The 23,192-nt window shown below is 49.3% G+C and overlaps 2 protein-coding genes and 1 long non-coding RNA gene across 4 annotated transcripts in view; 2 read left to right on the top strand and 1 right to left on the bottom strand.

The window, feature by feature from the left end:
* Nucleotides 1–6,085: 6,085 nt before the first annotated feature.
* On the bottom strand, nt 6,086–12,774 carry TNNC1 (troponin C1, slow skeletal and cardiac type). Its single transcript, XM_030043964.2, has 6 exons — nt 12,555–12,774; nt 8,628–8,658; nt 8,186–8,332; nt 7,146–7,260; nt 6,902–7,038; nt 6,086–6,258 (listed from the first exon to the last, which is right to left on the bottom strand). Exons 1-6 carry the CDS (start codon nt 12,576–12,578, stop codon nt 6,227–6,229), a joined length of 486 nt encoding a protein of 161 aa, XP_029899824.1. The 5' UTR covers nt 12,579–12,774; the 3' UTR covers nt 6,086–6,226.
* Nucleotides 12,775–14,322: 1,548 nt separating this feature from the next.
* On the top strand, nt 14,323–15,968 carry LOC115333308. The gene is made up of 2 exons (XR_003920739.2): nt 14,323–14,731; nt 15,291–15,968. It is a non-coding gene; the product is annotated as an uncharacterized LOC115333308 (long non-coding RNA).
* Nucleotides 15,969–17,523: 1,555 nt separating this feature from the next.
* The window catches only part of NISCH (nischarin), a 32,363-nt gene continuing 26,694 nt past the window's right edge, over nt 17,524–23,192 (top strand). The window contains exon 1 of one of the 2 annotated variants that reach the window (XR_005930992.1): nt 17,524–17,761. Coding sequence is in view for 1 of the 2 variants with exons in the window: in XM_029996067.2 (XP_029851927.2) it covers nt 17,675–17,761 (87 nt within the window). In the remaining variant the exon portion in view is untranslated. The remainder of the gene's footprint in view (nt 17,762–23,192) is intronic. The other variant, XM_029996067.2, reaches the window with a different exon arrangement.

Here is a 23,192-nt window from a genome sequence, read left to right as displayed (position 1 = left end):
CCAGTGTTGCCTGGACTCTTAGGTGACAGTAGTCAATACAGGTAAAATTATTTTTGATATTGCCATGTATGTTCAGAGTTCCTGCATACCGCAATTTTTGTGATAGTCCCTAGTGCTGTTACAGCAAGGTGAGATTTCCAAGGGCTGTTACGCGTCTGCTGCTTTGCAGGTAAGGTAGTTACAGCTACGGAAATCCTGAAAAATGGGAGGGTACTGAGTGCTCGCTATAGTGTTGGAGATCATAGCGATGTAGTGTTAGAATCGGTGTGTGTTGTATTCTGAAATACTTGAAAGTATTGAAGCGTTGATGGAGCTACCATGGAAATCTGTAAGGTTTTAGAACGATATAAAAAACCCTGTATTTTTCATAGTTACTGTATTTTAGTGGAGGTCTTTCATTCCAATAACAAAAAAAGTACCTATCTGATGAAATGTCCTGACTGGTGAGGTCAGGGGAGTAACATTGAAAAGCCCGAGAGGTGCTGTGGCAGAGTTTTGTTACTGCTGTCCTTCTGTAGATCAGGAGAGGGCTTCACTCTCCAGGTCCCACCGGCCAGCAAAGCTGGTTGAAGAGGTGCTTTTTTTATTACTGAAATGAGCCACCTGTTAAAATGCACTGAACTGTTCCTGAAACTGCAATTTCAACACTTGTCCACCCGGTGGGGTAAATCCATGAATTGACACAAGAGCTGGAAGTTAGCAGCTATCTTCTAACTTTGCAGTAGAGCAGGAAAACACCTGCTGGATTAAAAAAAAATTTCAGCTGAAACATCCAATTACTGTAATTGATTTTTTTTTTCAATAGTTTAGCCAATTACTAAAATGCAATGTTATTTTGAAACAAGGTAAGTATTTTTAATTCTTTATGGCTTGAATTCAAAAGTCTTTTCCCAGTTGCCACTTTTTAGTTGTTTTAGACTGATGAAAAATACCACTCAGCCCTAAACCAAGAAATATAGAGACATGTATTAACTTAAAACTCAGGAGTCGAGGGCTTTTAAAGTCTGAGGTAAGTCTGCAACTCTCGGCTGTCCGATTCCTGCTGTGTGAGAGCAGTGTGCTGGTTGGGAGGAGTTCTGTGGTGGAGAGAGTGTACAGTCACAGGGTTCATGCCACCAGGTAGAATCTGCTAAATAGTCAAGGAAAAAAGGTCATCTGGTCCCTGCTGCCCTCAGGTACAGCAGAAGGTCAGCTGGCAGGAGGTTCCTCATGGTGTTAATCCTCCCTGGAGTTTTTTTGGCAAGTGGTAGGTCACCCAGCGACAGATGCACAGTGCTTAAATCCCACTGGCTTCAGTGGTACCTGAGTGCCTGTGGGTATCTGAGGTCTCAAGCTGGCTGGTGCCTGCCCTGCTTGAGCAAGTTTGTCTGCAAAGGCAAGATTGCATAGCTGTGGTTCAGGTTAGCGTGCACATCTGGCAGCCTCAGCCACTGGCCCAGAGCTGCCAGGCAGCCCCCAGCAGCCCTTATCAGGGCTGGCAGAGAGACCTAGCATAGGGAGATGTCCCCTTGGGTTGCTGCTGGTGTTGGAGGAGACAGAATGGCTGGTCCAGCTGTGTAAGTGAAGGTCAGTCTGGTGCAGATATGTGTTGTGACAAGAAGAGTGAAGGAAAAAGCTTCTGAATAGAGGACTGGGTGTTTGTCAGGCTACGCCTTCACCTGTTTGCAGATCTCCAATCTGTTATAAGTTAAGCATTTTTAATCTCTAGCACTAAGAATTTTCTATCTAAGAAGGGAGATTTCATCTCTAAAACCCCTTGGTGTCTTCCCCAGAGTGCTTGTGTTGTAAGAGTAGCTCACCCACAGGATGCGGTTTGAGGGAAGAGAGAGAGAGGCGAGGGTCGGGCTGAGAAAAGGATGTTGGCATGTTAACGAGAAGCAGAGAGGAAGGTTTGGGCTTCCTGTGGCTCCAGGCAGCTCCCCCAGGCCTGCCTTCAGAAGCAGCCTTTTCATCTCGCTGCCCTTCATGCTGCCCTTCAGTGGAACAACTTCCCAAATATGGGCTTGCTGACTTTCCGACCAAAATAGCGGCTGCGTGACAAAATGCAGCACAGAGGAACATAACCTTAATCCAGGCATCATTGTGTAGCAAGAGACAGGAATTTTGTGAGCTTCCACAGCAGCTTGGTGTCAGGTTTGTTGTTGTCTGCTCCCTGCACACGTGGTGGTCCCGCAGGACACTGCAGGGACATCAGTTGATCACCTATTGCATTTTCTAACCCTGTGACAGCTCAGTCCATGACTTCCCTCCTTGTTGCAGAGGTTGCCCCAGCCCAGAAGGGAAAGCTGCAAAGGGGAGTCTGTGCTGACATGGCCTCATGGTGGGTCTTCATCGTCTTTGCTTGCCTAGTGAAATCATTTTAGGTTCTGTTGGTCAAGTGAGACCGAAGATTGTTTTTGGAAGGATTACGTATACAGAAAGCCCAGGAGACAGAACTGGCAGCTGTGGCCCACTTGAAACTATTCCTGTTATGCAGAGCTCTGTCATCTTTGACATGTGGAAACTTCAAAACTCTTACAATTAAGTCCTTGGTATCCTGCAGGAAGCCAATGAGCTTGAGAGCGTCTCTTTGCTCAGCTACTGCTGTACATCAGGTTATACATTTTGTGCTTGCTGCTGCTCTACGTCATACTTGCTGCAGATGATTTCTCCCCTTTGCAATTAAGATTACTTAGTATCAAGTTTCAGTTTGGCTCCTTTTTTCCTGTTGATTAAAAAAAAAAAAAGTAGAGAGCAAAGGGCATGTAACCAAATACTGAATCATTTGCAAAGGTGAGCCATCACACTGAAAGCACAGAACTGGGGAGGAGAAATCAAAGCACTGTGAAACACTGTGATGGGGCAGAGTATTCACTGGGGATGTTGATGTTCACAGTAAAAATGAAAAGTAAGGCTGGATATGTGTTGCTCTGTCCCCCTTTACCGCCTATCAGTAGTGTGTTCAAGCAAAAAGCAGCGAACAGAACATGAGTTCTGCTTTGCCGAAGTTTCAAGGCTGTTGCAGGTCTTTCTACACAACAGGGGCTTTGGCACGGTGAAATGTTTTATCTGGTGTACCTTAGCTCACATTACATTGCTGCTGCCCTGGTGTCGGATGTATGATTTTAGGTGAGACGCAGAGGTTTTATTAGTGGGTTGTGTACAAAAATGTCCTCAGATCTTCCTGCAGTCACTTAGTTCACACAGCAAAGTTTTACTGAGGGCTGAAGAGAGGCCTCAGATATGCTGGAAAAGCTGCAGACCAGGGCAGGGATTAAATCTACTGCCAGTGAAAGCAAGCAGGCCAAATGGCTTGAGAACTGTGGCTGTGTCTGGTAGCTGTCACCTGTCAGCACGGCTCCTGGCTCAGCTGGGGGCTTAAGAGCACACAGATCTAGGGACTGTAGTTCTAGAGAGTGGTAAGTGGCTTTTTGCCTGATTTTAAAAAAAAAATGATTGTTTCAATGACCTTCTTTTTCCCCCAAGCAGTGCATGTGGATATGTCACATTCCTTAAAGGCTTCAGGCACCAGAAGTTCATTACACATGCAGGGAGATAGATGGACTCCTCTGGGAGGTTTTCATTCATCTTTAGCACATTTCCAGGCACATCCCCTCTGGGGAGGCTTCACCCGGGCTGATCCTGAACTGGTTACTGTTTTTTCAGCCATCTAACCCACTCACTGGCCTGTTATGTCGTGTTACATTCCTAATGCAGTTGTTCCCATGTTTTAGCCAGCAGTGAAATCCACCCGCAGCGCCCCACCCTGCGGCATTTGCTGTCTTACTCTCGGAGGACACTCAGTGTGTTAAGGCAAATTGGTCCTGCAGCAGTTTTTCTGACTACGCAGAGCACGCTGACCTGCTGGCACCTCTGGTCTAAGGACTAAAAAAGCCCAAATAGTACTAGTGTATTTGCTCTTCTAGGATGAGTTTCAGCTGCTGTAAGACCTTTGTCCTTTCTCTCCAGCCACCACCTTCCCTGTTTTACCCTTGGAAAAGAGTGGGCAGCCAGTGAGCTCATAGCTCGCTGCTGCCTGTGCCGTTGAACCAAGCGGGGAGAGGCAAGACGCGTGGCCGGGTGGCTCTTTGCAGCCATCCTTTTCATGGGGGTCACAGCAGAGTCCAAACTGCCACCAAGTTGACTGAAGGGAGGGTGTTAACCTTATTTCTTCTCTTGTTCACCCCTCAGTGAGCCAAAGCCTATCAGTAAGCAGTGGAGAATATCTTGGAGATGTCCTTGTTGGGTGTTGGGATGTGGTCGGGACAGAGGAAGGTAACCGGGCTGTTGGTGATGCCTGCTGAGATGTGGCGTGTGGGTTGCCTGTGGGCTGGATGGCCGTGGCTGTGGGGAGAGCTGGTGTGGCCTTGGCTTGTGGCTGAAGCTGAGGTATTTGCAAATCTGTGGAGGTTTCCGGGCTAGGGTGAAACATTTCGGCTGTGTCCTCAGAAGCGGGTCTCAGTGGGAAAGAACTGCTGCTGCTACACTGGTGAGGTGGAAAATCACTGTTTTTGATTTCTAGGCTAAGGATTCATTGGAAACAGAAGGCGGTAGCACTGGAGCATTTCCTGTCACAGGGTTGTTTGACCCAACACATTTCTGTGTCTGTTGGCTTCTGGTGCACCAGAAGGTGCAATTCTGAAGGAGCAATTCTGCTCAATCAGCAGGAGCTATGGCATCGAGCGCTTGGGACCCTCAGGGAGACCCCTCTGAGTGGGTCTTCCAGATGTTTGCATTAGGGCTGTTCCCAAAATACCCTGGGTTTTAAGGAAAATCAGGTACTCTAGCTGACAAGGGTTTATTCCCTCAGTTTTTCTGACGTTACAAGCCCTGGTGGGCAAAATATTTGGTGCTTGCACACACTATGTGCCGTGTCCTTCCAAACAACTGACAACCCCTCATGCCTGTTTTCACCTCAAGCCTGTTTGGTCTGAATTACCATATTTCATTATTGCTACAAATGAGAGCATGTGTCACATCAAATACAGCTGCTCAGGGTGTTATTTCCACAGAGGGGAAAAAAAAAAAAAGCTGCTTTTGAGAGGAAAGGCAGAAGGACGGTGCAGCAGGCATGAGCACACTGGCATGGCAGCATGCTCACCCAGGGTTGAGGGCAGCATCACTGGGGCTTGCGCTGGTGCAGTCTCGCACCTTGCTCTGCCAATGTTTATTTTGCTTGGGTAAACGTTTGATTTTAGCAACATGACTGCAATGCATAAGCTGTGCTGGGGCTGTAATTTGATGGAAGGGGGCAGCTATGTACAGGGAGAGCTGCTAATACCACAGGAATGCCACGCTTCCTTGGGACGAGAAAAGATGGTGCCTGGAGCCCTTGGGGACAGCATGGCTTGTCCTCCTCGGCCCTGCTGTCACCCCGTGCCTGGTGGCTGAGACCCAAAGCAGGGTTGTGCCTTGCTCATGGCCCCTGTGGCCCAAAAGGATGTGATTTCTGAGGGAAAATCGGGTGTTTCAGTTACTGCCGTGAGGGTCCCACGCAGGGCTGGTGGAGGACTATGAGGTGCTGAGGGGCTGCCACCACCTGCCTCCTGCCAGGCTGGGTGAGACGGGAAGGAGGCACTCAGTCCAGCTTAGGAATGGCTTTTATTCATGTTTCCAGAGAAAATTGAGGTCATCTTTCTGCACGTGCCACAGGGTGGCCATCAGGATGGCAAGGAGGAGGAAGGGGTATCCCTTCAGGAGAGCTGGGGTGAGAGCGGGGAGGAGAGGGACTGTCCCTCGCCCATGGATTTCAGTGATGGTGTAAGTGGTTGTTAATTCACATTTCATCACTAAAATGCTGCCAATGCTCCAGTTAAATGAGCAGGCACCAGTGCTGCTGCTGAGCCCGCTGACTGTGGCACAGATGAAGAGATGCAAGATGGCAGCTCCCCACTGAGCACCCGTGGCCGCGTTGGCTGGGCTTTGCCGCTGGGCAGGCAACAAAATACCTCCTTGGAGGCTTAAAGCTCCAGCTGTGATGCCACCTTGCCAGACACGGCTCACAGGCACTCGACGCGGCCCCGAGGAGCAGCCCCGTTAGTCGTGAGTATGCGACCAGGGTGAAGCTCTCACTGAACCTCCAAGGAATGACCATCTGAGGCACTCGGTATTAACACATTTTATTTTCCCAGCGGCCACCCTTCTCAGCACTCAGTCTTCATGCCGGTAGCCAGGGGACTTAGCCAAGGAGATGAGATGCAGAGCTGGAGGGGTTTAGGGGATTCGGGCTGTCGGTCTGGCCTCGGATTTATTCAACTCCCTTCATAAACTCCAGGAACTCTGCCAAGGGGAAGACATTGGAGATAAGGGGTGTGAGGTGGGAGGCAAAGTGCCCTTGCAGCTGCCAAGTGCGCTCTTGGCAGCCTTCCCCAGCTCTGTCCCCTTTTGCACCCCCCCGATGCGCAAGAGGCTGAGGGGGGATGGCTACTGCTCCTCTGAACGTGGCGAGGACTCCTTGTGACTCCCACTGGAAATGTCACTGGAGCCCAGCATCACCCTTGGCTGCCACCAAAACACCGGAGGTGAGCACCTGGGGAGGGACACAGCCGCAGGCTCAGCTCAGAAATGGTCTGGGGGTCATTTCAGCAGCATTGCGTTCAAAGATACGGCCCTTCAGAGACAGAGCTTGTGTTTAGGGGGCAGGAGGGGACGGGCTGGTCTCTGCTGAAAAGCAGCATTGCTTCAGTGCAGGCTGGCTTTCGCAGCATGGGGACAGTTAAGGCAGCCCCAGGCCCTTGCTACCGTTTCACAAACGTATGAACCCCCCCCCCGACCCTGTGCAAACGCTGGCTGTGGTCAGGCGTGTTGCCCTGCACTGCCTGCGTGAGCTCACGCCTGTCCAAGAAGGCAACCAAGACCATGGGAGCTGCCGAGGGGACACTCAAAGGCTCGTGACCGAACTGCACGCAAGAGAGAGTCTTACCGTCATAGTCAATCCTGCCATCATTGTTTTTATCCCCGTCTTTCATCAGTTCTTCTATGTCATCTTCGGTGATGGTCTCTCCCGTCGCCTGCAGCATGATCTTCAGCTCCTCAAGGTCAATGTAGCCATCGGCGTTTCTGTGCGAGGACGGAAGAGCTCAGGAGCAGAACGACACGCTGGGAGGGGGAGCCGGGGCGGTTGCATCACTCCCACCACCCTGCCATGCTGCAGTCGCAGCTCTTACTTATCAAACATCCTGAAGAGATCTGAGAGTTCCTCTTCGGTTTTTCCTTTGCTGTCATCTTTCATACACCGGACCATCATAACAAGGAACTCATCAAAGTCTACAGTGCCGCTGCCTGCAGGCAGAATAAACACCACCACTTGGCGCTACGGCTGGTGGATGGGCAATGCCAAGCGAGAGACCACGCTTCCCTTTAGTAACCAAGGACCAAAACTCAGGAGAGCTGCCCTGCAGCAAGAGGCAGCTTTCAGGATGCTGGAGTAAGTGACTGAGGCCCTGCACTGACCACTTCACTGAATTTTTGCCTTTTGCAGTCATTTTGCCAAAGCAAAATGAACCAAAAGCCCTACTGGAAGCACCAATGAATGGAAATTCCTGCTATGGAGCTGTCCATCTCATCTAGGTATTAATAATAGAAGCTCCAGAAGGGAGGTGTTAATGCAGTGTGTTTTTGCACCAGCAGTACAATACTGTTGTTTTCAATGACACAGCTGTGTTCCTTTTTTGCCTGATTTTTAACTGCTTTTTCCAGTTATTTAGTATGATATTTCTGCCCAACTTGCACACAGTGAATTTACATATGTGTGATTACCAGTGCACTGATTTAATCAATATTGATGGTTATTTATGTGTGTGTGTACACACCTGAGCAGTGAAAGACTTTCCTGATGATAGAATCCTGTAATTGTGGCATTTCTGAAATGGCAGTTGCTACATTCAGCCCATATTTTGTTTTTTAAATGGATCTGTGCAATTTCAGAGTATCCCCCCAAAATCAGTTCAAGGAGTCTGATCATTATAGGAATAATAATTTTTATAGTTTCTCTTTGCCGGAAGGAACCATGCTGAAGTTTGGTGAGTGTTTAATGTCCTTCAAAATCACAGCACTGCAGGTCACTCCCCACAGGCTGCGACTGTCCCCAGCGTGGATCCTGCCAGCGCTGCACAGGTGCCGAGTGCTCCCAACCTGTACCGTGCCCCCCATGTCTGTGGATGTGGGGATGGTGCTTGGGAGAGTGGAAGAAACCCAAATCTCTCACCGTCCTCATCCACCTCGTCTATCATCTCTTGCAGCTCCTCAGGGGTGGGGTTCTGCCCCAGCATCCTCATCACCTTCCCCAGCTCCTTGGTGCTGATGCAACCGTCCTCTGCTCCCAGCACGAAGATGTCGAAGGCAGCCTTGAACTCTGGGGAGAGAAGGGAGAGGAGATGTGGGGGGGTCTTGCCCCGCACCTCACCCCAGGCACAGCCTCTCCTGCCCGTGCACCGCAGCGCTGCCCAGGCACGGCATGGTGGGGACACTTGGGCACACACACAGAAACTGCCTCGCTTGAAATGCTGGTGGATCAAAATCCCTGGGTCGTGCCCTGCTTTGGCCAGTCTGGCCAAAGCATTTTCTGGGGCGTAACTGCTGAGGCAGGCTGAGCTGCTGGCTGGGGAGCTCGACTTTAAGCTGCGGTATTGGGTTAAAGATGCACCTACCATTTTTTTGCTCTTCTGTCAGCTGCTCAACCTATAAGGAAAACACAGAGATCAAGTAATTTTTCTTCATCAGCATCGCTAATTGTTAAAAGGACGTGTCGTTTGTTCAAAAGCCTTTGTAAAGTTCAACCAAGCCTCACAACAGGGACCACAGGATGTACAACCAGTGGGGTTTTGACACCACAACTTTTTGTAGTCTAAGAGATTCTTCCCCTTAAAAAAAAATATTCCCAAGTCCTTTGAAGTGAGCAACATTTCACTAGAGCATCAGCATCTGATACATGGCAGAAGTAGCCTTGGCACAAGCAGGGGAGACCCACTGGGAAAAGCATTTGTCTCTGTCAACCATTTGGGGATAATTTCTTGTTGCTGGCAGGCTTCACAGCGGGATGGCCGTGCCACGGAGGGCTGCTCGTATGTGGGCTGAGGCCAGGTCAGAGGTGGGACATGCTGGAGAGGTCCTTGGGGAGGACGAGGTGGACAAGACCATTCCTGGTAGTTGTTTTTCAGCCCTAGATTCAGGAAACTTCCTGCACTATCCAGAGCGATAAGAGCTGGTCTACTTCCATCTGAGTCAGTGTTTATTACAAAGGTTTCTGCCTCTGAAGGGAGCTGCTATTCGCTTGAGCCTGTTTTGGGTAGCTGCCCAAAGAAACGGCCCATGGAGCCATTAGGTGTTAGCCAAAAGGGGCTGGCAGATTGTTCCCAGCCCTTACCCTAATTCATTCCCCACGGACAATCAGCAGGAGCTTATTAGTTAGCATGAATTAATGAAAATAATCAATGAGGAGAGCAAAGAGGAATCCATCAGCTCAGTGTCTTACCTCTGTAAGTGCTTTTCCCTCTTTGGCTTCATTCCTGCCTGCGGGTACTGCTTATCTAAAATTGCTGTTCACGTGCCCCTTCGGTAGCATCCATGAAAACATGGACTTTTCCTTCCCATGCTGGTCAACAGCCTCTCTGGAGTCAGCCAGATATGAACCCCCGCCAGGGGTGCAGAGGGTGCCTGACCCCACTAACGTCTCCTTACTACTAGCCCTGTGCGAGCAGTCCCCAGCGCCCATCCCTGCCACGTTTCAGTTGGGGCAGAACCCCACAACCCAGGGTTGTGGCACCCTGACTTTGAGGAAGGTCGATGCTTTTGCCCCAAAGAGCAACAATTTTGCAAAAGCCAGCTGGAAATTCTTCCCGCTTGCAGCGAGAGGCAGGGAAAGTGCTTTTCCTCAGTGGGAACAGAACCTTTTCCCGCTCCCCGCGCACCAGGAGGTGAAGACTTTCAAGTCGGAAGGTGCTAAGGACAGCGGCAGCCTCGCCATCGCGTGAGGAAACCCAAGCCCGCTGTGGCCCCAGCGCTGCTGCAGGCAGGCAGGCAGCTGCCGGCTCTTCGCGGCTGTTGTTTGGGCAGAGCGATGGCAGCCGCACCGCTCCCTCGGCCCATGTCCGCAGCCACCATCCTGCTGCTCGGGTAACATGACCCTCTTGGTTCACTCGCTATTTATAAGCCTGGGTGAGAGAGGTGCTGGAGATAAAGATGAGCTCCCCGATTGTTCCCAGGCTTTGTCATTTACCCTTGCAGCCCTTTATCTGGACACTTGTCCCTGGCACTGTTCTTAGCACTGCTTAACAGAGCCTAAAAATGTTCCCAAAATAGCTTTGTGTTTGCACAGCCTTATCTAGGCATGAGTGGGCAAGATGAAAATCCATTGGGTTCTCTGGCTGCACGTAGGGAATTTGGCACAAATATAATATTAATACATGCCATCAGCATGCGGCAAATAAAAAAATACTCACTTTTGAAGCTTCCATGACTACTGAAGTGATAGATGTGGAGCTATGATGTATGTAAATTAAATGCCTTGTAACTACAGAGTGACACTTTTATTACAGAGATGTCTCTTGAGCTGTTTATAGTGCCCTCTGGACACGGGTGCTGTTTTCAGCTTTATTCCTCTTTTCCCTCCACATCACTGCAGGGACAGGTTTCTCTGGCTGCGATGTGGGAAGGCAAGCACTAAGCTCACAGCACTGCGGCAGCCGTGGTAACACCAAATCTGCTGTATTTTGCTTTTATCAGCTCTCCTCTTCATCCCATGTTTCCATTTGAAGTCAGACAGGGGAAGTTGAAGGTCTTGAATTTTTTTTTCCAGGTAAATGTTTTCTTACAGTCAAAAATCTTGGGGAATAGATCCACAAAAAAGCTGTCTCAGCTGTGCCTGGCTTGGACTTCTTTTGCCTCTGTAAAGGTGCTGGCAGTTAATGCCTAGGACCGGAGCCCCACATTTACCAGCATGTCCCCACCTTCAAACTAGCAGCAAAGTCCTTATGGGAGTCCATCAAGTCTTTTGCATGGCCCATTACCCTGGTCAAGGGCTCTATGTTTGGGGTAAGTTTTTGGTATCTGAGGTAGGAAATTTTGGGTTGTTTTCTATTGCTGCAGTTACTTTTTCTCAACTAAACTCCTCCGCGATCCAATTCTGCTAAAGCCCACAGGCTTTGGCTAGGGATTACCTTCACCTGTGGATTTTTCCCCACTCCTGGGGCAGAGATTTGGAGAGAGGCTGGAGCTTGTGGGTGGGGAACCCTTTCTTTTTGGGGTGCTCTGCCTGCTCTGCGAGCGCGCTGCCCCAGCTGATGGACAGACCCTTTTGGCCATGGGCATCGCCGGCTTGCAGAGCACTTCAGCCTTTCTCCCTGATTATGGGCATGATGTCCCTAAACAATAAGGAGAGGACCTGTGCCTGGAGTGGCAGAGAACATGTTTAATTAAAAAGCTTAATTAGAAGGGCCTGGATTTTCTTTGATCTTACAGGTCACATTTTTCTCCCTTTTGGAGATGTTGGTTGAGGGACTCGGTGTTTTATTTTACAGCCTTTCCTGAGCCTTTTCACACTATCTGGATCGCTATGGGGGTTCCATTTCATGAGGTTCAGGGCTGACCAAAGGACAGGAGACGTGCGAGCATTTTGGTTTTTTTCTTCAATTATGTATCAAGCACTATCTTTCATCCCTCTAAAAACCTTGGAATTAAAATAGGACTTGTATGATATATTTTTATGTGCCCTTGGTTAAAACCAAACCTGATCAACTATATATTTAAAAAAAAAAATCACCAAAAAGCTCTTATTTTAACTCCAGTTACAGAAGGGACACGGTAGCAATCCACACAATCCAAAATCTATTTTCATCCTTATTTCACTCATGTATCACTGTCTGTCTATGTTACAAAATAATGCAGCGTTCTTATTACACACCAAATAGTTTGGGTTTACACAGTGAGCGCAGCGTGCAGCTGTGTAAGTTAAAATAGCCGTTAGGATGCTCTGCGTTCCCCGAGAGCATAGCTCACATTCTGGATTTCTGCAGAGCAGCTATCAGGAGCGGCAAAGCAGAGGGGGATGTTTGGCAATAACTTACAAAAGCCAAGGGTTTTTTTAAAATCTCCCAGAAAAATATTCAGCTGAGGAAGGAGGAAACATAGCAACGGCAGAATTATAAAGCACCAGAATGAAGAAGGTGAGGTTTAACCCATACAAATAAAGTTTGTTTCATGGGAAACGCTGCTCTGCTTTGTCTGGGCTAAAACCAGCAGACACCTCTTATACTTTCAAGATTTTGTTGAGATTTATAAGTTCACCTATGGGCCATCTCCCTGCCTTACAGCAGGGAACCAGGGGAGTAATTGCAAACAATTTAGCAGCACAGCTGAGAGTTTCACGCTTACAAGAGGAGTGTGAAACCTTCAGAGCCACCAGTGCACAAGGTCTGTGTCCTGGATGATGGTGTCGACTAAAAGTTGCCACCCTATAATTATTTCTTATTTGCACTTCTCCATTGAATTAACTCCGTCACAGCTTTGAGGAAGCTACTATAAAATCCCCCCCAACCCTTTAACACCCCGAAACAGCAGCCCCAAAGGGAGGCACTTACCGCTGCCTTATAAATGTCATCCATGGCTGGAGAGGGTGGACGAGGGGCCGGGGGACGTCACGGTCACACTCTGCCGGCACTGCCCCAGCGAGCCCGGCTGATATAGGGGGCTGCCCGGCTGATATAGGGGGCTGCCCGCCCCGGGGGATGCGACCAGCCCACTGGCAGCCCCGCACGCCCATCCCCATCCCATCCCCGTCCCCGCAGGAATGCCTCGCCTGCGTGCCTTGGGATGGGGACAGTGCCGAGCCCGAGGCTGGCACGTCCGGGGCCAGCCCCAGCCCCGCGTCGGGGCAGCCGGGGGTTTCCTCGTGACTTCGGTGTGGGAACGAGCGAGCCCTTTCAGCTGGGTTTCAGCAGGATCTTTGCTGATGTATCGTGGTATTTGGCTGTCCTGACTGGACGTGTGCCACCACGTCACCTCCACCTCTCCTGTGTCCCCCCTCCCCGGACGCCGCGTTAGAAAGATTATACCGTACCTAATTAAATTGGGTAATACGGGAAAGGCATGCCTCCCAAAATATCCCTTTCCAGTAGCCAATGTCCCCTGGGGGCAGTGGGAATAGGGGGTGTTGGGGCCTCCCTGTCCCCTCTGCCGGCTGTCCCCAAACCCATGGGGGACACGCGGCCGGGGCCAGTGCCCTCGGAGGAGCCGATGCCACGTGTGTGCAGGCACCGAGGACGGGGAATGTGCAGTCCCAATGCTGCAGCAGGAAGAAGCGTGGAGGCAGATGGAGCTTTGCCTCCATTTTCTGCATTTAGCTGGGGCTACAAAATGGGGGGGCGGCTGGGGGTTGGCTATATCAGCTGTGCTTGATTTCAGGGATAATTCCCGGTCCTTTAGGAAGCCTGGACTCGCTTCACCCAAGCAGCAAGCTGACCTGTCCCCACTGCAAACGGGCAAAATCCACGCTTCTGGATTTACTGTGGATTTACCCCACCACGGTGGAGAGCAAAACGCACCAAAGGCCTCCAAGTGATGACCAGCGTTTTCTCAGTGCAGGGAAAAGCATTTTAATCCACAGCAACCAAAGCAGAACCTCTTTTTTTGGTGATTCAGGACTCCCTCTTGTGTCCAAAGGAGCTACGGATGGCTCTAGCATCCCAGGGTGATGAAGTCTCGCCTCCAGCTAGCTCATATATTAGCGTTAGTTAGCAAAACTGAAAATACGATGAATGCAGCTGTTAGGTTTCATCTCTTCTAAAAATCCTTTATCCCTTCAATAGAAAGCAAGTTGCATGAAAAAAACTGCCACCCCTATGTAATGCCTAGCCAAAGTGGCATTAGCCAGAGACCCGGGGTGGTGTCAGCACAAAGTGAGGGTGCGGGTGAGTGCAGAGCCATGTCCCCACACCACGTCCTCCCAGGTTTTGCAGTCCCGAAAGATTTACTTGCGGCAGAGCCTGTCAGGAACTGTGGTCCTGCGGGCTCCCGCTGGCCTTGATTTACCCAGGCTTCGGCTGGGCTCTGCCTCTTCTCAGCATGGGGATGGCAGGTGTAATAAAAAGGAAAATAGTTGCATTTAAGGAATTAATTTTTGAAGGATGTTAGTCTTCAGAATTGGAACATATTAATATTTTGGTTGCCTTAAACATCGAAAAGGCAGAAAAAGCTGCAAAGGGAAGTAGTTATTTTGTTAAAGGACATCGGAGCCTGTCCTTAGGTGAGGGCCCAGGTTGGAATGGGGGACCCGCTGTCCCCCACCACCCAAACCCTCCTGGGCACCCCCATGGAGATGTCCCCAGTGAAGTGTTGCCCTGAGGCAAACCCCAGCCCTGGGCTGCTTTCCCCCCCCCCCGGGGATTCCCTGCGGAGCTGGCAGGGTGGCAAGCGGGCGCAGACACTGCCAGGCACTGCGGGAGAGGGCAAGGAATGGCGCCTGGCCCTGTCCCTCTGTCCCGGGAGGCGACGGCTCTGAGTCATTCCCCTGAAAACAGCCCCTGGGATGCGTCAGAATATATCAAGGGCCAACGCATGGCGGGAGCTCTAACATTGCCTTCAAAGGGTCACAGCCATGCTCCTGGAGCAGCTGGGATGAAATCCAGGTGGGGATGTGGAAGAAGGGTCTCTGCCGGCTTAGAGGGGGGAAATCTGGGCCGCTGCCACCATGCACACTGACATGGGAAAGCTGCACTTCTGCAAACGCCTGATGCGAACAGAGACTTAAAAAGCACAGGTATGCCTAGAGGGGAAGGATGAAATCTATCTGGCAGCAAGAGGTGATGTTCCTCCCCGGGAGGGAGGCGCAGGCGAGGGGCATCATGCCAACTCCTGCCTCCCCGCTTGCTGCTTGGAGCCAAAGCTTCCAGCATCCCCTGGCTCTCTGGAGCGGTTTGCTTATAAAAGTATCGGGAATTGGGGTTTTGTAGAGAAACCCAGAGCCTCTGCCATGCAAAGCGCAGGGGGAGGATGCTGCGGCAGGTATGGGGGTGTCCCGGGGAAAACCATCCGCTCCTGCTGCTTCTCTTGCCTCCCCGCTAAAGACCCAGAGCAGAGAGGAGTGCAGCTATCTATAGCCTGAGGCGGGCTGCCAACACAAGTGCCCTTAATCCCAGAGCATGGCTGGCTCGGTGGCACACCAGCTGCCACTGCACTTAGGTACGGTGCGTTAGCTCGGGCTTCAGCGGCATCCTGACGTGCCGTTGCACTTGTCAGTCAATCCAAGGTACCAAGACAGGCAGAAGGGTTTCTTGCACTTTTTTCTCAAAAATCTCAGTTCGGGTTTTCCTTTCCAGGCAGCTGCAACCCACTGCAAAACAAGCAGAGGCATCCTTCAGGTCAAATATGAGGAAATAAAAAGCAGAAGCCCAATTAAGTTGAAGCTTTATTTGAGGTCAGGGCTGTTTGCAAGGCTCCTTGGGCAGTCTGTTATGGCTCCAAACCACAATAAAACTCTCCAGTGTCCCCCTCCCCTGCGCAGGGCATCTGGCCCTGAGCAGGACCAGACCCACCAACATCGAAGCTCTTTAATTTACTGCTACCTAAATCCTCCTCAGAGGGTTTTAGCTGAACGAGCCCCCGGTTGCCCGCTTCCCCAGCTGCATTGCTCCTGTTGAAGCATCTTCTCCGAGAGCCAGGACATGCTGTCACACCATGAGCCACCTCGGTGCCCGCAGGCAGAAACTGCTTTAAGAAGAGGAGGGTACCTATCAAAACTGACAGATGTGCAAGTGCTGCAAATTGTTATTTAATTAAGGAGATGGGACATTCAGAGGAAGCTTAATTAAAGTTGCTCTCCGAAACCACTTATTATCTCATCAAGACGCTGAGCTCAGCACCAGCTCCTGCTGAAAATCCCTCTAGGGCTGCCTTTACTATACGTGTTTTCTCCTTACACACATCATCCTTTGGCTAAGTCCTGACCAAGGAAAAGCATTTTGCAGTGAAAATAAAATCAAAATGGGTTTATCCAGCTCCATTTGCAGAGTTGTGTTCACTTATCTGCTGCCCCAGTCCTGGTTGCATCTGCCAGACGCCAGCATTGCCCCCTGTAGCATTGCTCCCTCTGCACCGCAGCTCCCTTCTGCTGAGGAAATACTTTCTGTCCAGACAAATTTAAAAGCCACAGCTGCACCCAGGTCATTTGGCACTTCTGCTATTATTAATGATGCTATGCCGGAGCTAATTGCATCCTCCCTTAGGTAGCGCAAGGTAGGACAGAGGTGACCTTCATTTTGCTGGAAGGTGCTTTTTTACCCAAACCTCCTGTGACTCCCCCCGGGGCAACTCAGGTTTACAGGGAAAAGGCCAAGGAGGATTTGCTCACCATCCTTTAAGATTCTCCACTTTTATGTTACAAATTCCTGGCAAGATCACTTCAGTGCGCACAGACTTGAAACCCCTCCCTGCGCTCAGTGGGGCAGTGCGCTGAGGGAAGCAAAGTTCATAACGTCAGTGAAGTCACCCCAAACAACACCCTGAGTTCACTCTGGGCTCACCCCTGAGGCCCTGGGCCGAGTCCATGCAGGTCCGGCCCATCAGCCCAGCTCCTCAGCTCCGTATTTGTGGTGGCAACAGGCATGTTGGTTCACAGAACCGCTGCAGCGGTGCCTTGGCCCAGGGTGACGGTGTTCAAGCCTTCAGCAGCACATGGCGGCCACAGATCTCCACCAAGGGCTGTCTGCAGCTGGCAGCAGGCTTCGACTGCTTCCAGATGCAGATGCTCGTGAACACAGCCACGCCACTGTCAGGAAGATCAGCCCTCTGCAGACAGGGCCTGGCTTTGCCCTCTGCAGTTCAATCTCAAATGCCCCGTGCTCGTATGCACCTGCGTTGCACCTTCCTTCGTTGCCAGATCTGCACCGTGCGCGTTGCGCGCCCCAGTCTGTAGCTGCCTTCAGCCAGCTTGGACAGGCCTGAACCTCCTTGAGCTGCCTGCGTTGCAGTGCACCGCACAGCCCAGTACTGTGCAGCATGGTATTTCCCAGCACTACGCTGTACAGCATAGCACGGCACAGACACTGCACTGCATTGCACAAGTACCGCAGGGCGAAGCACTGTGTTGCATCGCACAGCCCTGCCGAGCGTTGCACTACGCTGCACAGCCCCGCGTTGCATTGCACAAGGCTGCGGTGCCCAGCGCAGCAGCAGACAGCCCTGCCGAGCGTTGCACTACGCCGCACAGCCCCGCGTTGCATTGCACAAGGCTGCGGTGCCCAGCGCAGCAGCAGACAGCCCTGCCGAGCGTTGCACTACGCCGCACAGCCCCGCGTTGCATTGCACAAGGCTGCGGTGCCCCGCGCAGCACCGCACAGCCGTGCAGTGCGTTACGCTGCCCGAGGCTGCCGCTGGGAGAGCCAGCACGCATGCGCGGCCCCCACCCCCCTAAACCCCGCCTCGATAGGCCGTAGACCCGCCTCTCCCGGAGGCAAGCCCCGCCCCCAGCGGCAGGCCCCGCCTCTGCCGCCGCCGGCGGCTGCCCAGTGAAGAGGCGGCGGGCGGGACGAACCGCACCCTGAGGGGGGCGAAGGGGGGGGGTGCAAAGCCAAGATGGCGGCGGCGGGAGCGAGGGCTGGTCAGGGGGTCGGTGCGGGCGGCGGTGGCGGCAGCAGCGGCCGGAGAGGAGCGGTGACGGCGTGAGCGCGGCGGCGGCCGGTCCCCTGCGCTTCTCTGCGGCGTCATGGAAGCGGCGGCGGGGGGCGAGGACGGCGAGGAGCCCCCGCGGGAGGCCCGAGTCCTGGGTTCCGAGCTGGTGGAGACCTACACGGTGCGGGGCCGGAGGGAGGCTGCGGCCCGGGGCCGGGGGTCCCGCGGAGGCGAGCCGGGGCGGGGGGGAGGCCGTGAGGGACGCGCCGGGCGGCGGGTGACGGTGGCAGCGGCGGGGGGAGGCGTGGGGGAGCGGGCCCGCCTCGCCGCCGCCTCAGGCAGCCTGCGGGGTGCCGGGGGGAGCGGGCTGAGGCCGGGCTTGGGGCTGCGCTGTGTCTCCTGGTTAGTGCCGCCGTCTCCCTCCCGGCTCTGAGGAAGCCAAGCAACAGTTCTCGGCCCGCTTTGGTACCCACGCTAAAGCCAGAGCGAGAATAATTCGGCAGAAGTTTCTGAGCGGTTTCTGCCTCCGCGAAGGGACGCGTGTTCTGGGAAATCCGCCCCGAAGGCGGGCGGGAGCCGGGCTGCGGGTCTCAGCTGGTGAAAATCGCCCCCCCCCCCCCCCCCCCCCCCCCCCCGAGCTCCTCGCAGCTCTGGCCCTTTGGGAGAGCCGGCGTTTTAGTGGAGGCTGTTTGCAAATGTCGTGTTCTCCTTGCCCATGTCTATTTATACAGATACATGCATGTATATGTGCATATGGTTATGAAAAATTGTTATTGAGTAAACATAGCTTTTAAAGCTGGACTAAATATTGTAGGAAACGTTTCCTTCAGGTGAAAATACTGTAAAAAGTCCCCTTTGAAAAGCCAACCTTATTTTCAGAGGAAATCAGATAATTTGGGATAGACAGTTTTTCTCTTACCCTACAAAAAAAAAAAGAGGAAAGATTGTCAGCAGCATTTTTGTTTGGGGAAGGAATTAAATTATGTATAACTTGTTTTTTAACTGGCTGCATTCTACTGAGTTAATTGGTCTGTTTTTCAGGAAGAAGCTCATCATAAAACAAACCTCAGCATAATTGCAGACAGAAAACATCTTGACCACACCACCCTTTAGTTATATAACTAAAAAATGTTTTCTGATCCTACCTTATTTTAGTGTGATTTGAATGATTTTTTTTTTTTTTTTTTGTAGAATGCACATAATGACATCAGGTTTCTTCCTGAGGTAGGAACCTAAAAGAGAAAAGGGAAGGGGGAGCAGTGGTCTAGAAAGGTAGCATTTGTAAAGTTGTGTAATAGTTACGAGTAATATTTCAGGTTACTGCCTCTGAAAAGGTACCCAGAGAAAACAGAGCAACAGGAGAGTGATTTCTGAGTTTTTAATAGGACAGAGCATTTACACAGCTGTAGTACATGAAGGGCCTAACTCCTTTCCAGTTGACAACCCTTGAAACATCATTGTGTAGGAATGACTGTCAGGTGGTGAGTAGCCATAATTACAGACAAAAATGTAATGAGTGTTCAGTGAAGGAGTTTGTTAGAAGCTTAAAATAAATTCTTGAAAATTGCTTCAGCTCTTTATGTTAGTTACATGATGTGTATTCACAGAAATGATACTGTTGCTGCTGTTGAGATGTTACCACTGCGTGTGTTAGGATGTGGTTCATCCCCCAAGTAAGTTTGTTTTCACAGTTCCTGATCAGCCAAGAGGCATAGTGAGACTTGTGTCATGGTGACTGGAAACTTTGATTTCAGGTGTGAACCAAGACTCAGCAGTGTTAATGTTGGTGTTGAGAATTTTCATTAGTATTTTGCAGTACCAGTGAATGAGAATTTCAAGTGAATTTACTTGAGAAAATGTCAAAATGTTATCTGCTCCCTTATTCTGCTGGTGGTTATGGACACAGGAGGTGAAATGTTAGCTACTTTGGGGCTTTGGCCTGCAAGCTCGTATTGTGGTACAGCCAGCCTTTGGTAGTACCATTCATTAATTTGCTAGATTGAGCTGTAGTTCAGGTGTATAACTTTGCTGCAGGTAGTGTTCAGCTGATAGTTGGGGATAACATTTTAAGCTGCTGCAGCTAATCCCAAGGAAGCTTATTTTTTCAAGGACAGATTTCTTTTTTAATGATTATGGTTCTGGAAATACCATGCTATTTTAATGCCGTTTTTCTTGGGAGCTTTAAAAGTAGCGTGTTTGAAAGGCAAGATTTACCAGTATTTGGTCCTACTTTGATTTTCTTGCTGCATTTTTGAAGGCGTTAAACTTACCTGTGTGTAAACCTCCTAAAACTGTTAGCAGGACTCCAAGCCTGCAGCCAGTTTGTATGAGATAGACCCAAACCATTAGAAATGTAGGAATAAATCTTTAAACGAAAACAGAAATTTTGCAAAATTATTCACAAGGTGAAATGTTTTACAAAAATTAGCATTTGTGTTTAGTGTTCAAAATTAGATTAGCAGCACGTAAGGATGTGATAAAGACCTGTACCAGCACAGAAGTGAAGAAATTGGATAGTGTAAAAGTCAGTCAAATCTGGTAAAGGTGAGAAAGGAAATACAGCAGTACCAAGCTGCATCTTTATCCATTAACATGTAGTAGTCAAGGTGGCGGTGGTCTTATTTACATCTTTGTTTTTTGAAAGAGTCATTTTTCTTTTTGCGTGTGTGCTTCCCATTGTACTCTGTATTTCAGAGCTCATAATCTCAATAGAAGGAGACTTATTTTAATGACATCCGTTTGACAGTTGTGAGATTAAATCCTCTAAAATATATCAGGGAGGTCCACAGTTCTGTGTAATTTTGAAGGCACTTTTGAAAATGTGATTCTTGTTGGAGTTGTTAGGATGGAAGGCAAGGTATGGGTAAGTCCAGCAGGAAAAGATACTGCACTTGTTGATGTTTCTTCTGTTGGGTTAGAAATGTATGAGCACTTTTACTAGGTATTTCTCCTGCATGTGCTGGTCCAGCTAGATGCTGAATGAAGACTGGCTGATTGCTGGAAGGCCTCAAGGCTGCCAGTGCTTCATTTGTTTCCTGCTATGCATTTGTTTGGCCTAAAATTGCCTTCCTGCTTTTCCTGTCTTTTGCAGCTGTTTTTAATATAAATACTAGCCTTGATATTTAAGGAAAATACTGTGGCTTCCTTGAATGGGTGTAAACTGACTACTTGACAGGGTGGAGAGGAGGAGATGCAGTTGCATCACTGCTCTGGAATTTGGGACCTACTGGCTGCAGTCACACCTGTGTCCCAGGCTTCCTGTGGGCAGCTCTGCCTGTCATCTGTAAAGTGAGGTGCTTGTTGTCTTGACAGTACTGAAGTATGAAGTTAGATGAGGGATACTGTAGAAATGCAAGTTTTCCATGTAAACTCGGATGGGTGGGTGAGTGACTGGTTAGAAAATCCTGAAAATATACAGCACTGCAGATATGCAAAACACTACAAAGTAAGCGTAGCCAAAATGACTGATTTATAGAAAGATGTACAAAATTTATTACACAGCAGAGTTTGGTAGAGACATAGGGAGGAGGAAAACCTGTGAATGTAAGCACTTTTGCATTTTAGCTCAATAGAGATGTAGTTTATGGCATAAATAAGGGTGGAGTTTTCACATGGTGTATTTGTCTGGGAGACAGTGCAGTGTGTGAGAATTTCATCTCTGCATGTATGCCTTCTAGCATTTGGTTTGACAGGTAGGCAGTTACTGAAGAATCTTAAACTGTCAGCCTTGTCATATTAGTGCGCTCAAAATTAATTGAACTTGGATACCTGACTGTTTTAGAAACTTAGGGGGTTTTGCTTATTGAAGCAGGTCTTTGGAGCACATAAGCATATTGCATTTGTATTTATTCTTTGAGATGATGGTAGCTTGTGGATTGATATGAAATCAGTTGCTGTCATTCTGTGTACTGATGCTGTTTGAGGGGTGAATATGTACTGCTGGCTCTGGCTGCATTCTACATGGGGAATGCTATGGCTTTTTAAAGACTTAATTTGAGGAATTGTATCAGGGCATGTAAACACTCATTTTAACAGGTATTTTCCTGACCAGACTATCCATTTGGCTCGGTGTTATGTTTCTAGAAGTGGTCAGTGCTTGCCGTTTCAGCAAAAGGATACGAAACCTTTATTACATATTTACTCTGACTGTATTGTATACAGAGAGAAGGGGCATTCCTTCCTTGTCTCATAAGCTGTTGGCTGGGAGCTGTGAAGTTTACTGTGTTTTCAATGTCGAATCTGAGGTTTTATGCATTGTATACTCAAGCTGCATTGCATTTAGCTGTAATGCTTGATCTGCCATAATTTAGCACAGTCAGCTTTTAAAAAGAACTGGTGGTCTTACTATGGCTTATAAATGTAGTACTACTTTAGTTCTAACTTTAATCTTCTGGTTTCTTTGAGTCTCTCCTTGCTTTCCTCAGGGTTATGAGGAACACTTGAATGCTCAGGTTATTCGTGTTCTAATTTGTCACTGGCACAGTGAATAATCATGATCTGCTGTTTCCCAATACAACATGATGGGAAAGCAGATGCAGGCCTTAATTGAGACTGTAATTCTGTGGAGGCATTCATCTGTGTTTTCAGTACTCATCCGAACACTGACGTGTCACTTGCTGTATGCACTAGTCAGACATCTTGATTCAGTTCTCTGTAGGACTTGGTTTTTGTTCAGCAAGCCAGTGTCAGATGCTTACAAAAATATAATTGGTATGAGATATAGTTCGTCTTTTAAAATGCAAGTGGTATTCTATTTAATGTTTGGTATTGTGCTGGTCTGTACTAACAATAAGTGAAAACTGGCCTTTTACATAACGAATTGAAACTGTTGATGCTTTTTGTTTCCTCATGTGGGTTTAGCAACTAGATGTGCATCATTCTCATAGCAGCTATGAGTCAGGTCTGTGTGATCTGTGGTAGTAAGCAAGTTCACAACTGTATTAAATGCTTTCAAGATTTGATTGTGAATTGTTTTTTTTTCCCCAAGGAATATAGTTGCATTGGATAACACAAGTTAGTTAATTTGTTATTTTCAAGTAGCTGTAGAACTGGTTTTACTGAGCCTTGTTTGTTTTCCACTTTGTTTTATTTTGTACCTTTAAAGTTTCTTTGGGATGGCTTGCTTCTGGCATATCCAAAGGTAGATTGTGAGTTTCCTGCAGAACGAGTACTGTTCAATCTGCAAAGTCACCTACAATGAAAATCTTGAATTGTTTGGTACATGCATGGTTAAAAATACTTAGCTTTGTGTAAAGAAATGTTGGGTTGCTTTAGATAATTGTCGTGATTATTTGGCCATGATTGTAACTCTCGGGAAGCTGTCTTGTGTGCTTTACCCTAAAAGGAATAAAAGAGTTAACATCCAGCCAACCAAAGGATTTGTCTAGATTTCTGAAGGGTTAAGCCTCCGGATTTCTGCTTAACTGTGAAGCTACAGCAGGATGGTTGCCAAGTTCCTCTGCCTGTTGTGGAACTTGGTAGATTGAAGAAGGGATGCTGCTGTCTCAGGGTTGTGGATAGCTATGAATACCAACATAGCTAGCAGAAATCTTCAGAAAAAGAAGTAGCTTAGAGATCTTGGTTATTAACCTTTGGGCTGCAAAAATAAAAGC

The sequence above is a fragment of the Aquila chrysaetos genome, chromosome 20, assembly GCF_900496995.4.
Source record: "Aquila chrysaetos chrysaetos chromosome 20, bAquChr1.4, whole genome shotgun sequence".
In the NCBI taxonomy this organism is placed as follows: Eukaryota; Metazoa; Chordata; class Aves; order Accipitriformes; family Accipitridae; genus Aquila; species Aquila chrysaetos.
This window is presented reverse-complemented; position numbering and strand designations above follow the sequence as displayed.

Coding starts and splice junctions, on each gene's coding strand:
- TNNC1 (XM_030043964.2), bottom strand. CDS start 12,578: ATGGATGACATTTATAAGGCAGCG. Junction 8,333..8,627: donor GACAGAAGAGCAAAAAAATG/GTAGGTGCATCT, acceptor TTCTCTCCCCAG/AGTTCAAGGCTGCCTTCGAC. Junction 7,039..7,145: donor CTCTTCAGGATGTTTGATAA/GTAAGAGCTGCG, acceptor GTCCTCGCACAG/AAACGCCGATGGCTACATTG.